A 15,297-nucleotide genomic window follows, 5' to 3' on the forward strand; every position below is an offset into this window, starting at 1 on the left:
AATATGCATATAATATTGTAAATGCAATACATATAAATATGCATATGTTATATGTTAGAACTGTGAGGTTTTTAGCAGAATAATAAAAAACAAACCTTAATTTCTCATTGAAATCAAGGAATAAAATGGGAATTAGAATAAATCATTGTCAATAGGTCAGGATTTTTAAAAATTCAATCCCAAGGTGAGAACAGCAACAACAGGCAAGAAAATTCAGAGCGGGGGTGGTGGTATATTTCTTCACAAAACCTGGAAGCATGCAGTGCTTCTATTATTGCGCACATCACTCCAGATATCAATTCTCTCACTAGTGACCTGTGAGATGGGTCTGGCTTGTGTAGAACACCAGAAGTAAAACCATGGTCACTTATTTCCATGTCACAACTATCTGGCACTGCTGGCTCCAAGTCATTTTCTGCCACTCACATAATATCTTGCTGATAATGTTTTTAACTTACTCAACCTTCATCTTGTCTCTGTATCGAACAGTACCAATGTTTCCCCAATTCCCTCTTTTCACCTGAACTCATTTGCTATTGGCCTTTGTTAACGACCTGCTTCCATTTTATGTTTCTGTGCCATTTCTGTGCCACTCTCTGCAACTGGAACGATCTATACCTCTGTCAAACTACACTCAGAATGGCTTCAAATCCTTCTTCAAAACATTCTTCCTGAACTGTACCTTTCCAGAAGCAACACAACTTTCCTTTTGTCATACCACCTCCTGTCAGCTACACTGGCCTGACTTTAGACTGCAAGTTCACTGATGTTCCACACCATGTTCTCTTAGGTTTAAATAAATTTAAGTCGAAACAGCTCACCAAGGTAACCGAATCAAACTGGAATATTTCTCACACGAGAAGGATATGAGATGTTAAATTTAAACAGGCCATTATCTAAAACTTGCCAGTAGAAATGCAGTGTGGCAGATAACAAAAACACTGTTAAAGATAAGCCACTCCATTGGGGATCATCAAAGTTATTGAGGGAAGTAGAAAGAATTCTTATGTGAGTAGGAAAGGTAAGTCATAAACCAATCTATAAGAAAACAAAAAGCCCCCCTGAAATGTCACCAAAAATAACACAATTAGAAATACCAGTGCCCTTGCTAGACAGTGTTGGCAACAGTTATGTTTTTAGCTACTTTATTGAGTGATTGTTGGAGGATTGTCACAATACAGTGTTTTGACATGCCGCAATGAACCACACAATATATGCTTTCAGAAGGTGACTTGAGAAGGTGTCGTTAAAAATAATGAAAATCAGTGTCAATGAATCTGAAAATGTAACTATAACTTCTCCCCATGACCCAGAAATCCTTCAACCACCACAGTCAGACACTGCTAAGCAGAGTACTTAATCACATTTGTATGCATAGAATTTCCTCTTCATTAACACAACATAAAAGATTAATAATGAAACCCACATTGCACATCAGTAAAAATCTTTATGCACTGAAATGTTAATAAAAATAAATGAAAACAGCTATGTAGGAATGGTTCTATATAATACTAATGGCATTTTTGTCTACTCAAATTTGCTGAATCCATTAAATTTGAGATGGCCAACACACGGTGGTCTGAAGGCCTCAAGAGGACCCAGTATCCTGGCAAAAAATGTTCTGAAATCTTGAGAATGACAACTTTCCATAGCTGGTTTTTAAAACAAAAACAAACATATTTCACTTTATCAAAACCCATGTTTTTCAATTTTCCTATGTTGAGACAGCTTTAACCTACAGATCAGAGTAGATGGACTTGCATTTTACTCGTGGCAAGGACCCAAATGTATTTTATTCTTGGTCCATCCCTGTTTTCAGTAAAAGCTAACTAACAGCCTCAGTGGCCTCCACAATGCCACTTTCATGCCTGCAAAATCTGAGTTTCCAGTAATCTACTCACTTTACATGTGGCTGTTTTTAAAAACAAGACTAAGAAGGCATTGCCAAACAAGCAGAGATCTTGGTCTCTGTTCACTACTGAAGAGGTATGACTTAACTGTGCACACACTCATGACAGCGAGCATAGGACCAAAGCTGTTTGTTGCTATGTATAATAAAACTGCAATGTGTCAGTGTCCACTAATTCTTTGCAATGGAGGATGATGGGGAAAGAAGTTGTGTGGTAGAGATCACACAACTTTTCTTCCATCAGAGAAGAAACTGTGACCCATTCTGAATCAAAGTAAGGCACATTTCAGTTTAGTTAGGTGCTATTTGTAAAACTGCAATGCTTATATGTCCACAGTATGCTTGCAAGGGAGGAGGATGGGGAGAAAAACCATTTGAGAACCAGCCACAACACTGTCAATGGATGCTTTCAAAGAAACAAACAAATGCAGAAAAATGGCCACCAATGAGTGTATTTATAGCTGTGATCAAGAGGGTAATGGTAAGAGCTTGGAATCGCTCTGAGATTACACAGCACATTCACACCAGATATGAATGGTCCTAGACAATAGTCTTATCATGCTAGCTATGTGTGGAATACCATGTGCTCCCTAGTCAGTGCTGCAGATAATCACATGTTTCTGTGTACAGACTAGATGCCCAACACCTTGCAAACATTTCGTCAGAGTCCTGTAGTCTATAGAGTTGTGCAAAATATATTCCAAATGTGGAACTCTAAGACATACATGGTTAATAATCGGACACCACGTGAATGACACTGACGATGACGGATGAATAAACGTTTTCAGTCTCATACGTCAATGTCAAAGCCGACTTTCAAGAAATTAGCAGAGGTCCTTGTCATTTTATTAAGGAAATGCACCCATGTGTTAACAATCCCTCCCTGAATACTGCAGAGAGAGTTGACACAAACATTCAGATTCTTCAGATTTTTGTAAATCAAATGGCACATTTCTAGTCATTGCATTGCAAACTTGCCCACAGACTTGCTTCCTGACCACAAAATGGAAAAAACATACTGTATAAATATTTGTCCATAACATTGAAAGATGAAACACTAATAGCATGAACAGATCAGCGCTAAAATCAAATAAGTACATTTTGAGATGAAAGTAGATAAATACTAAATATAATAGAAATCAAAGTGTAAGGATATCCATAGGTCTGTATGCAGTACAGAAATGTCATAACCATCTCCTAAAATATCCTTCCTTCACATGCTATAAAAATTACTTAAGTTACTAACCCTTCTTTGGTGACCTTTTGGATTTCTTTTCTTTCATTTTTTTCTTTTCTTCCAATCTGAGTAAGGTCGAGATAATGGGATATTTTAATCTTCTCAAATATAAATGAAGCTCCTTAAGATCTTTCACTTCTTTAATCTGTTAAAATCAACATTTCATCTGTCAGAGATATTGCTATAGCAATATTACAAAAATCTTCCCATCAGCAACACTCATTTGGCTATATATTTTTTATTAACTTTATTGCTATCCATTTAATGATGCGGTAAAAAAAATGCTAATTCTTCTTTTCTACCCTTCCTTCAGAAATTATTTGTCTCTCTAGGCAACATCACTGTTTGCATGGATGAGTGCATACTTGTTCCAACCTCACATCTCTATGCTCCTTGAATAAATTCCAGCTTTTAAACTAAACAACCCTTTCACTCATCATCTGTTACACCAAGATGCATTTCTCTGCAGCTTGTAGCTGGCAAGGGCACCTTAGCTTTATCTGTGCAAACAAACAAAGAAAATTCTCAGTTTGAGCAGAATCATATGCTATTCTTGGGGCATTTTTAAATGACTACAGTGGTGACTAAACTGAAGTCCTCTGCTTATGAGCACATAGGCACAAGTGAGTTCTAGTTAAAACCAGATGCGTGTTCAGAAAGTGGGGAGGGGGTGAGTGTTCAGACCCCTGGGCTCTCACTTGTGGGGTACCTCAGGGTTCCATCCTCTCCCCCATGCTTTTCAACATCTACATGAAGCTGCTGGGAGAGATCATCAGGGGTTTGGACTGGGTGTTCATCAATATGCAGATGACACCCAGCTCTACCTCTTTCAAATCAGAACCAGCGAAGGCAGCGAAGGTCCTGTGTGAGTGTCTGGAGGTGGTTGGAGGATGGATGGCGGCTAACAGACCGGGGTTGAATCCTGACGAGACATATGTACTGTTTTGGGGGGACAAGAGGCGGGCAGGTATGGAGGACTCCCTGGTTCTGAATGGGGTTACTGTGCCCCTGAAGGACCAGGTGCGCAGCCTGGGAGTCATTTTGGACTCACAGCTGTCCATGGAGGCACAGGTCAATTCTGTGTCCAGGGCAGCTGTTTACCAGCTCCATCTGGTATGCAGGCTGAGACCCTACCTGCCCGCAGACTGCTGAGCCAGAGTGGTGCATGTTCTAGTTATCTCTCACTTGGACTACTGCAATGCGATCTACGTGGGGCTACCTTTGAAGGTGACCCGGCAACTACAACTAATCCAGAATGCAGCAGCTAGACTGTTGACTGGGAGCGGTGCTGAGACCACCGGTCTTAAAAGACCAACATTGGCTCCCGGTACGTTTCCAAGCACATTTCAAAGTGTTGGTGCTGACCTTTAAAGCCCTAAACGGCCTTGGTCCAGTATACCTGAAGGAGTGTCTCCACCCCATCATTCTGTCCGGACACTGAGGTCCAGCACTGAGGGCCTTCTGGCAGTTCCCTCACTGTGAGAAGTGAAATTACAGGGAACCAGGCAGAGGGTCTTCTTGGTAGTGGTGCCCGCCCTGTGGAACGCCCTCCCACCAGATGTCAAAGGAAAAAAAACAACTATCAGACTTTTAGGAGACATCTGAAGGCAGCCCTGTTTAGGAAAGCTTTTAATATCTGAAGGACTATTGTATTTAATATTTTGTTGGAAGCCGCCCAGGGTGGCTGGGGAAACCCAGCCAGATGGGTGAGGTATAAATAATACAATTGTTGTCGTTGTTATTGTTGTTGTTGTTGCAGTTTGTGAGTAGGAAAGTTTCAGTTCCCTTGATTGTTAGATTAATGATAAATGGATTTCATTATCATTAAATTAATCTCTTATTTGAGCTAATGCAGACTCTTGCAGCTATTATGTACTGCATGGATATTCACTGGAATTGCATTCACCTACTATGAAATCTGTAAAAGGGCTGTTAAATGTCAGTATTTCTACATTACTTGTATGACTAAATACAATGTGCCACTCCTAGACCATTGAGAGGATTTGTTTATACCTATGAAAGTTAAATTCACAAGAAATGTTTTGTCTCAATCCAGTGAGACAAATCCACGAATGAGCACAAGCAAGGTGGTTTTTAAAATCTACAAATACTCCACAGAATGGAAACTTCATGAAACATTAGAAAGGCAGACCCAGAATTTAACAAGGCATAGCTGCAAAAACAAACACCTGTACCCTGATGCCCACCATGTGTTGCGGACTACAAGTCCCATCAGCCCTAGCCAGTATAGCCAATAGTTAAGGATGATGTGAGTTGTAGTCCAAAGCATCTGTGGTCAAGCTAACCTGGTCCAATAATGCTGGCATTTGTCTTACCAGCTGAAGCCTATAAAAGCAACTTCTAGCCCGCAAGGCTAGTGACAAATCTGGACAAAGGACCACCCTAAAGCTCTGAACTAGCTCCTTCGGAGGAAGTGAAAACCCATTCAGAACATGTGACTGATCAATTTTTCTGACACAAGAATCACTCACCCAAAGATCCCAAGGATTCAAATCAGCTTATTTCTCCTCATCCAGCCCACCTCTGCATCCAGACCCAGTCCAGGGCCTGCACAGTCTCTCCTAATCCAGATGTTATACAGAAATAGAGATGAGTGTGGTGACACCTGCCCCCCCCCAATTCCCTAATGAATGACTTTATGTAGGTGTTAAACATTGGAAGATAGAATACCACCCTGCAGCAGCCCATGACACAACTGTGCAAACTTGATTTCTACTAGCGCAAGCTTTTAATAAGAGGAAACTGTCTTCCTCAGTAGCTTAGTGCTTAAGGAAAGACGGGGGGAGAGCGTGGAGAGCAAATTCCTAACAGAGTTATGGAGAGGCATACTTCTGAATTGTATGCTCACGCAATGATGCCTGCATATTGGAGCCACAGGCCACTATCACACAAAGTGGAAGCAGATGTTGCCCACCCTATCAGAAACCATTTCATGTCAATTTAAAATATATCATTGCAATTCCTAGCGATGGAACAAGCCATTTTCTTTTGTTACATCCACTCTAACACAGATTGCTGCCACATTGCTTTAATAATATTTGCTCTTATTTTTTGGATGTAATTTAGACATATCAATGTTGAAATTCGTTCTGCTAGTTTCTCCAAACAGACTGACAGTATTTGTTTTGAAAAAGCAAATAAAAGGAAAGAATTAAGACTTAAGAAAATAATATAAAACGCTTGTATATACTTTTTTTTTAATCGACTTTGTATGATTGCATCTGGTAGTTGAAAACTCTCATTTTGTCTGTTTTTTAAAAAATAAATAATTTAAATACAGTATATTTTTTCACGGAGTCCTAATGACTACTAAGCAAACTGCAGTCCACAGACCAGCAAATTCTGCAGAAAACCCTTCGCAGAGTATTTAGATTCATTATGCAACATATTTAAACATATCTGAAAAACATGAAATGATCAAGTATATAAGATTAGCTAGAAATGTATATTTCCTTACACCAAAGAATCTTGACGAAAAATGTGAGCGGTATCACAGATATGCTTACCTGCAAGACCAGCATTATACTACAAGCTCCACCCACACAACTCGCTTCCTTCAAACATACTAACATTATCCTTGGCCTTGGGTTTGATACTCAGAGAGGAGTTTGGGCTTTAATTGCTCACTACAAGTATTGACAAGAAAATATGGATTTTAATTAAAACTCTTTATTTTCAGATTGGTGACCTCAACAAGGTGATTCCAACTTCAAGGGATGCAAGACAGGGATATCTGCTAGCCTCCCTCACTTTTCCTCCTTCAATTTTCATATAAATAACATTACCCCAGATCTTCAAGGGCCTCAGCACTTTTCTGCTACAATTCTTAGCCGCAAGATTTATGAGACATTTTCTCAGAGACCTTGAATTATTTTGTGAAAAGGAATTCCTTAGCTTGAGCTATGCTGAAACTAAGATGGTTTGTCTGCTAAAAGTTCACACCTACATAACTGGAAATAGACTGTATAAATATAGAACCGATTAAGAATTGTAAGTGTCTGAGAATTCAGTTCAATCAGAACTATACCTGGTCAGGGCATTTGGATTCCACAAGGTTCTCAACCCTACAAGTAATCATAGCCATATTTACCTTTACTCGCTTCTGAGGTGGTAACTTGGTACCCCTTGCACTTAAGATTTTTTGGGGGAAAGGTAATCCCACAAGCAGTATATGGTGCAGAAGTGTGGGATTGGGAAGATGCTGTCAAACTGGTTACTCTTCAAAACTGCTTTCTGAGGTTATTACTGGGATCCCATTGTCATGGTGAAATTTGTACAGTAATACCTCATGTTACGTCCGCGTCATGTTGCGTTCTTTAAGGTTACGTCCCGCAGTGACCCAGAAGTACTGGAAAGGGTTACTTCCAGGTTTCGCTGCTCGCGCACGCACAGACACACAAAATGATGTCACGCACATGCGCAGAAGCGGTGAATCGCAACCAGCGTGCGCAGATGCGCCGCTGTGGGTTGCGTTCTTTTCATGTTGCGAACAGGATTCCGGAACAGATCCCGTTCGCAACCAGAGGTACCACTGTACTTAATTTGAATCTTCCAGGATTCCCACTGCCTTACTTCTGTACTGGTAAATATAACATCATATACCAGATACAATGTTGCCCAAAATGTGTCATTCGGAGCACATTTCTAATAGATCTGTACAAGGTGTACAGAATTTACAAGTGTAAATTCCTTATAATCAAATATGGACAAATTTCCCAGGGTTCTACTGATTTTCCTTGGATCCACAGAATGATTCTTGCTGCTAAATGTAAAATGCAGATTCTCTCCTATAGTTTTTGATAGAGCTGTATGCAACTCATGGCCCTGATGGAGAAGGAAAAGGGTGTCTGTCAGGGCAACCCACATCAGGCCAAGCTGGGCACCATCTGCCCAACCTAGATCTGGTTCCAAATTAGTTCAGGGGGAACGATAATGCTTAATTAATTGTTTAAAACCCCAATTAAACATACAGCAGGCAGGGAGCACGAGGAAAGGAGGCATTGCCTCTCCTTCTCCCCACTCACAACTAAGGGGGTACAAATCTGTGGGCTGCTGCTTTGCAAGTGGTTTCCTGCAGCAGCAAGATTGATACCTCCACAATAATCCTGCAGGATGGTGCTTCAGGCAAGGGGCATCAGGCAAGCGGGAAAGCTGGGCATTGTTGGGCTGGGACGATGCAGTTTTTGGCCAGGTATATCTCAGCCTTTCAATGGGGTTTTCCAACATGATGCCTGCCTCTCCTTTCTGCTTGGTGCCTAACAGTCCTGGATCACTCTGGGCCACCCAACCCGACCTGCAGTGATCCGTAACTATCTAAGCCTAACTCAGGCAACACCTAAATCCTGCCGAATATGCCCAGTTTGCCTCGGGAAAATCTGATGCACAACCCTAGCTTCCAAATTAATATATAAATAGCACACTTACTAGGATTCCAGGTGCATGCGTTTTGACCTCTGCACGCTGTTCAATCTTAGTCAAAGCTGTCTGCTTCACATCCCTATCAGATCCTAAAGGTGGTAGCTTTAGTCCACCTCTCATGTAACGTTTATATCGCAGAATATCTTGCATAGGAACCAGGCTGTAAGAAACAAAGGTTTGGCAAATTTATTTTAAGGAGGTGAAAACTCAAAGCAAGGTAGTGATGATAAACACAGCTCTTATTGTGCCTTAATTCTTTTTAAGTATTTTCCAAAGCATTATTCATGTTGTTGACATATAAACTGTGTACGTTGCATCAAAATGTGACTGACAAAACACTGAGATCAAATTCCTTAATTTTAATTTCATGATCTCATTCATTCTCTCAGTATTGGAAGTATGCCCCCACGATCTTTAATGGGGATTTCTCCCAGGTAGGTGTGGATAGGGTTGCAATCTCTGTCACTATATGTATATTACTGAATTTGCTGAAACTTGTCACAGATACATGTGATATATGTGAACAATCTGATAAAGCCCTGTAGAGGTGCTGAAAAAAGAATAGGAAAAGTACAGTTAGCTGTCTAAGATTAAAGAAAAGCTGAAAGGATCACTGTATTCAAGCTTAGCTTAAATTTGATGTGGGTTTTCTCCATCAGGAAACAGGCTACGAGAGTACACATGACTCACAAGAGCACAAAATACTGCTGTACCAAGTTATGATAGCTGAATGCTACTTGCTTGTGAAAGGAAAGGAGATGGAGCCTGTCACCTTCTAGAAACATGCATTTACTGGTATGAAGAAGGAGGAGACTACAATTATGATTATGCCTGAAGATCTATGGATTGCACTATGCAGTTTTAAAGAAGGAATGGGATGTATATTTTCAAATATATCTCAGCAAAGCACATTTTACTATGATCAGAGAGAATAAGAGTGCAGTCTTATGCATGTTTACTCTAACGTCAGTCTCACTAAATTCAATGGGTCTTATTCTCAAGAAAGTGTGCACTGAATTGCAGACTGAATTTAAAAAATGCTGCTATTCTCTCCTAACCATATTATATGTGACAATGAAAACATCAGTTCTAACTGTGATTGGAGTACCCTGGGAAAATAATGCGCTGTGATTAACGCTGGACATGTCAATCAAAATGAAAGGTCCCTACATATCTCTACACACATCGCTTCTCAAGCTCAAAGCTGGACATTTTGCCAGTCAGATTGGTTTCACTTTATCAGAGAGAGAAAAGATGGCCATGTATTTTCCGGACAGAGAAGGCTACAGAGTGACTCAGAAATTTATGAAGTCTTGGTGCCTGTGGGGTAGCTCAATCGGTGGAGCATGAGACTCTTAAACTAAAATAGGGTTCCCGGGAGGGGGGGGCAGAGTTCTTGAGCTTTTTTCAGTTCTGCTCAAAGTTCTTGAGCTTTTCCCCCAGACATTTCAGTGATTTCTGCCCGGGCACTATTTCCGACAACTGAATCTCCTCTATGTCTGGGAAATTCTGGACAAATGGCAACCCTATCTCAAGTTCATGGGTTTAAGCCCCGTGCTGGGCAAAAGATTTCTGCATTGCAGGGGGTTGGACTAGAAGACCCTTATGGTCCCTTCCAACTCCATGGTTTTAAAACAAAAATGGGGGTAAATCTTAGGGGAAACAATTTGAAAGTGATCTTCAAAGTTCATGGAGCTGGTCATGGTAATTACTTACCAACTAGAAAGAGTTAAGCATATAATTTTTATAATGTAACATACAGTCCCTTTTAAAAAAGATTGACAAAACATTATCCACAGAGGGCTTCATATTAACATAATAATGAAATTATTTTGAAGACATTGGAGAGGAACTGACATTTTTTAGTATTATATACTAGAGGCTATTAATAACCTGTAAAATGCATAAGCATGAAGGAGAAATATGTAAGGTGTATGCTCTGAACATCTATTAGCAGAATGCAACTATGCTATGATGTGTTTAGGCATTAAGAAGACTTAATCTCTTCCTGAAAAATTATTAAGTCTTTGTAGCCCCTTCTTAGCATTTTCTTTCTAGAATACTAAGAAGCTTGTGCATAAAATTCTGAAAAAGCAAGTACACATGCAAGTTCTTTTGCAAATGACTTTTATAAGTCCTGCGTCAAATCCAAACTCTACATTTTTATGTTAGCCAGTTAAATCAATGTTCAAACCTTTGAGATTCACTTCTCCCCCAGCCTTCAATATGGGAACAATAATATATGGACAACAATTTACAGGGCTGCTGAAAAGTGTGTGAAGTGTTTTGAACACTCTAAATACTATGTATTGTTATTTATTATAGCTCTCAACTTCATTCTTAGCTAGTTGATATAGAATTGAGTAACTTGAGATGATGCCTGAACTTATTCTGGTGGATATCACAGTGTACTGAGAGTCAATTTTCAAATGTCCTTTCCCATCACTTATTTATTTAACCTTAGCCCAAGGGCTAGCGAGTAGTATCAGCAACTTTTACTTAGAGAAGACCCCTGACAGGGTCATAATAATCTAACAGCTATACATCTTCTAAGGAGTCCTCTGCAGCCAAGCTCCAATGGACTCAAATGCAACTACTGCTATTCCTGAAAAGCTAGTTTTCACAAATTAGTAGAGTTTATATAAGTATTCCACTATCATATGTGCCAAAAAGATGCAGCTTATAAGAAATTATTACTTGGATCTTAAAACACTTTTTTGGTGTATATGCCTGCAAAGCCATTGAAATCTTCCTAGCATCCTCTGTTGAAAGACATTCAAGTTTGTATTTCTATTAAACTTTTCAACAGCACACAGGTTTTCTGTGGATGCATACTCTGGTGCCAATATGTAAAGGCATGCATTTTATGTTTCATATTCGGTGCACTCTCTCTTCAAAATATATTTGGCTCACAGAAGACGCATTTTGTAGACTTTTCATTAGTTGAAAAAGAAGGAAAATTGTCACTTCCCCAAAGAAAACTTGACCTGTCTGCCAAAATGATGCAGAGTCTGTCACTCTTCATCAGAGTAACAGCTTGACAAGATTATCTTTAAAGTAGCTTTCACTTTTCATGCCAAATGGTTGTGTGTATCAAAACAAAGATGGCTGTCAATATTCAGTGTTGCTTTAAGCAACAAGATATGTAGATAGATAGCACAAATACATGGACCTCAGGTGTGCTCTGTCTCCAAAGAAGAAAAACAAACAAAACTTTAGAACTACAGAGATGCTACAATGCTAAACAGTGCTGTCCCACAATAGGACATATTTCACTTTGTCTCCATCACAGCATTTCTTTGCTCTACTGTTTTTCTCTTCCAACCAATCAGTCCTCTTCCACAACTACCACTGCTTCTTCACTTCCTCCTACAGGCCAGTTTAAAGGCCCCAAGGGATTATCATAGTCCTACCATTACTTTCCCCTCCTCCTCTGGGGAGGAGATCCAGCATGCGTCAGTCCTTGCATGTGACTGAAAGTGGGAGGAAAGGAGATTCAAGAGACTGCTCCTACAGAATAGCCTTACAGTGGACTTCATCATTCACTTCCTCGATCAGCCAAGAAACGGCTCCTGAACTGCTCAAATGAGCTACCTGCAGCTCCTGAGCTAGTTGGGCTTTTCAGTCCATACAAATGACCAGTCAACCCAACGTGGTATGAGAATCATTGATCTAAACTGACAACCTTTCAATTGCTACTCAGCACAAGATGCTGGAATTGATGGAGAGTGTTTTGACAGATGTGGTTTGCTTGCTTGCTGAATGCTTCACAGAACACCATCTGTGTACAAATAATACAAAGGCACAAGTCAGTGCTTTTCATCTTAGAAATTATGATGCTAAGCATGAATTTAACATCATCTGGTGTGGGGTGTAGTGCACCCACGACATGAATGCAGAATACCCTGGAGAATATACTTTCTTGCAGATATCACACTGAAAAGACCAAAGAAAACTTTTAACATCTGAAATATCTCCGTTAGTCATTCACATCACTTAGGCAGGTGCATTTACAGCAACAAAGTCCGTGAACTTTTACTATGCATATTGTTCCTCATCATGTATACTAATGCGCTTCTGCTGCAGCCACTCCAGGTAGCATAATACTTTTTAAAGTTTCACTTCCTGCAGAAGTTTGGGGTGTGTGTTTGCACATACAATGGAGAACACCAAGCATATTAAGAACCTAAGTCTTGTCATGGCAAGCACACGCACAAAGGTGTCCTCAGCTCCAGTTATGCTAGTATTTTGCTACTTTCTTCCCTGGACATGTTTGTGCAATTTGGCAACTATGCTCACAGAATATTGGATTTAATAAGGTAGCATCAATTCTTAAATTCCTTGATTGAAACATTATGTGAAAAGATTGCAAGTGCACAGTAGTGTGTGTGTGTTATAAAGAGATTAAACACAGTCATATTTGAGGGGAGAAATTCCTCAGCCACCTTGAACAGTTAAGTTAGTTACAGTCCACACCATCACAGATTTTAAAGAATATTCTTTGTCTCCCTAGAAATCAAGAGAATTTGCCACCCTGTGAAAAGTGTTCATTTCAAAGAAAATGTAGCCACTAGAACTCTGCTAGTTCACAGCGTCGGCACAACGTCTACAACAGCAACAGGGAAAACCAAACGGCAATTGTTTTCCAGCTGTTATTAAGGAGCAAAATTTGAGAATAAGAACAAATGCAACCTGTAACAAAAACTTGCAGTGTGGGGTGTTAACTTTTCCTATCCGTCACTATACACTAGCAGTACAGTGGTACCTTGGTTTAAGAACAGTCCTGTTTAAGAATGATTTGGTTTACAAACTCCGCAAAACCGGAAGTAGTGTCCCAGTTTGAGAACTTTACTGAACGGAATCTGAATGGTGGAAGGGCACCGGCAGCGGGAGGCCTCATTAGGGAAAGTGCGCCTCGGTTTAAGAACAACTTCGGTTTAAGAATGGACTTCTGGAACGGATTAAGTTCATAAGCCGAGGTACCACTATATAAGCTTTTACAGTATGCATTGCTGCAGCTTACACATGTTCAAAATGTGAAATTTTAAAGTGAAATCTATTGCTGTTATTCCACTAGCTGTTGACCCAGTGGAGGCATCAGTTGATGTAAGAGAAGGGGACGCAAATTCTGCCCATTCTTCCATCTACCTGTGACCCTAAAATCTTTTACAAAGTATTGGGGGACCCTGCAGAACAGCCTGTGATGGGGGGGGGGGGAGCTGCAATGCGCTCCATACTGCAATATTACAACACCTAATAGGTTCCTTAAAATTCTGTGTGTAGACTACATAAAAGGAAAAAAGTTAATGCCAGTGACACTTATTTCTGGAATATTATAGAGTGCAGCTATTCAGCTCTGACAAATTTGTCTAAATGATCAATTGTTTCTGTGCATATGTTAATCTATGCTTTAGCTATAGAGTGCCACTGTTGATTAATTCTATATTTATTTGCCTTTGATGCCTTGCTATGTATTTATAATCTGTTTTGCAATGTCCTATATATGTTTCCTCACACCGAATATCACTTTCATGCACACATCTGAATGACAGCGTATTTTTTTAATAATTAGAGGTTATAAAACTGGGAACCACTACAAGCTTGTGATAATTAGATGAAATAAACCCTCCATGATGGGAGAAACATTTTTTCAAAAGCTTTTCATATTCCAAAATTGTCACACAATCCAAGTGTTTGCAATAATGTATGATATTCTTACAACGTTCAGTGACATCATTTAAGCTATTATGGAAGACTGTGAAGGCAATGGCGTGTTAAGTTATCAAATACTGTGCAAATATTTAAGGTTCAATAACATATATTTTTTTCATTCAAGGGGAATAAAGAGTCAGGAGTTTCTGCTGCTTTTGCAACACCACAAAGTTAAAAAAAACAGAAGGCACAAACTGTTTTAGATTACCTATAGCCTGCTTCTATCCACACAGTTCCAAATAATATAGTGGCCAAATAGAAACTAATGAAATAGAAACTAATGAACAGAAACTTAAGTTTCTAGAATATCTACTTCTCACAGGCCCGTATAAGAACAGCGTAAATAGTTGGGCCTGATGAACATTTACTGTTCCCAACCCTAATCCTGCGGAAAGCCATCTAATTAGATTTTAATTTGCTCCTGACTTGTTTTTAGGAGGTAATTTAATTATTGTTTGATTTTATACCAATGTTATATATTTGATGTTAGCCGCCCTGAGCCCAGTCTTGGCCGGGGAGGGCGAGATACAAATAAAAGTTTATTGTTGTTGTTGTTGTTATGACTTGAAAAATTACTAAAAATTACGTTGTGAGTTTCCATAGATTCCAGCTCCAGAGTCAGTATGACTATCACAACTAGGAGCCAGAATTTATAAGAACTTACAAGATATAATTGGAACTTCGGCCTATGTAGAAAACAGAGTACCTGCTATGCTCAAGGCTCAGCATCACATAGGAAGCTCTGTATAAATATAAACTCATTTTTTATCCCTACACACACTTACAGCCAAGAACTCTGTACAATATGTCTTTCCCGCCTGCAAAACAAAGATCAGTTTATACAATGAAAGGTCCAGTGTTCAGACCAGAAGCCAAATATATTAATACAAAAAGGGGTTAGAATGCTGTCATATATACCAAATGCTTTCCCAGCTCAATGTCACAAACTATATCGGTGCACCAGCAAGAAGACATTACTTCTGTGTTGTAGCAAGAAGAC

General features: G+C 39.6%; 1 protein-coding gene across 5 annotated transcripts in view; it reads right to left on the bottom strand.

Moving 5' to 3' along the window:
* Positions 1-15,297, bottom strand: part of LRRIQ3 (leucine rich repeats and IQ motif containing 3) — a 47,194-nt gene that overhangs the window by 18,933 nt on the left and 12,964 nt on the right. For all 5 annotated transcript variants that reach the window (XR_014008047.1, XM_081193784.1, XM_081193781.1 and 2 more), the window contains exons 5-6: positions 8,592-8,745; positions 3,156-3,291 (exon numbers count right to left, since the gene is read on the bottom strand). Coding sequence is in view for 4 of the 5 variants with exons in the window: in XM_081193784.1 (XP_081049910.1) it covers positions 3,156-3,291; positions 8,592-8,745 (290 nt within the window). In the remaining variant the exon portion in view is untranslated. The remainder of the gene's footprint in view (positions 1-3,155; positions 3,292-8,591; positions 8,746-15,297) is intronic.

This window comes from Podarcis bocagei, assembly GCF_964188305.1.
Source record: "Podarcis bocagei genome assembly, chromosome: 5".
NCBI classification, from domain to species: Eukaryota; Metazoa; Chordata; class Lepidosauria; order Squamata; family Lacertidae; genus Podarcis; species Podarcis bocagei.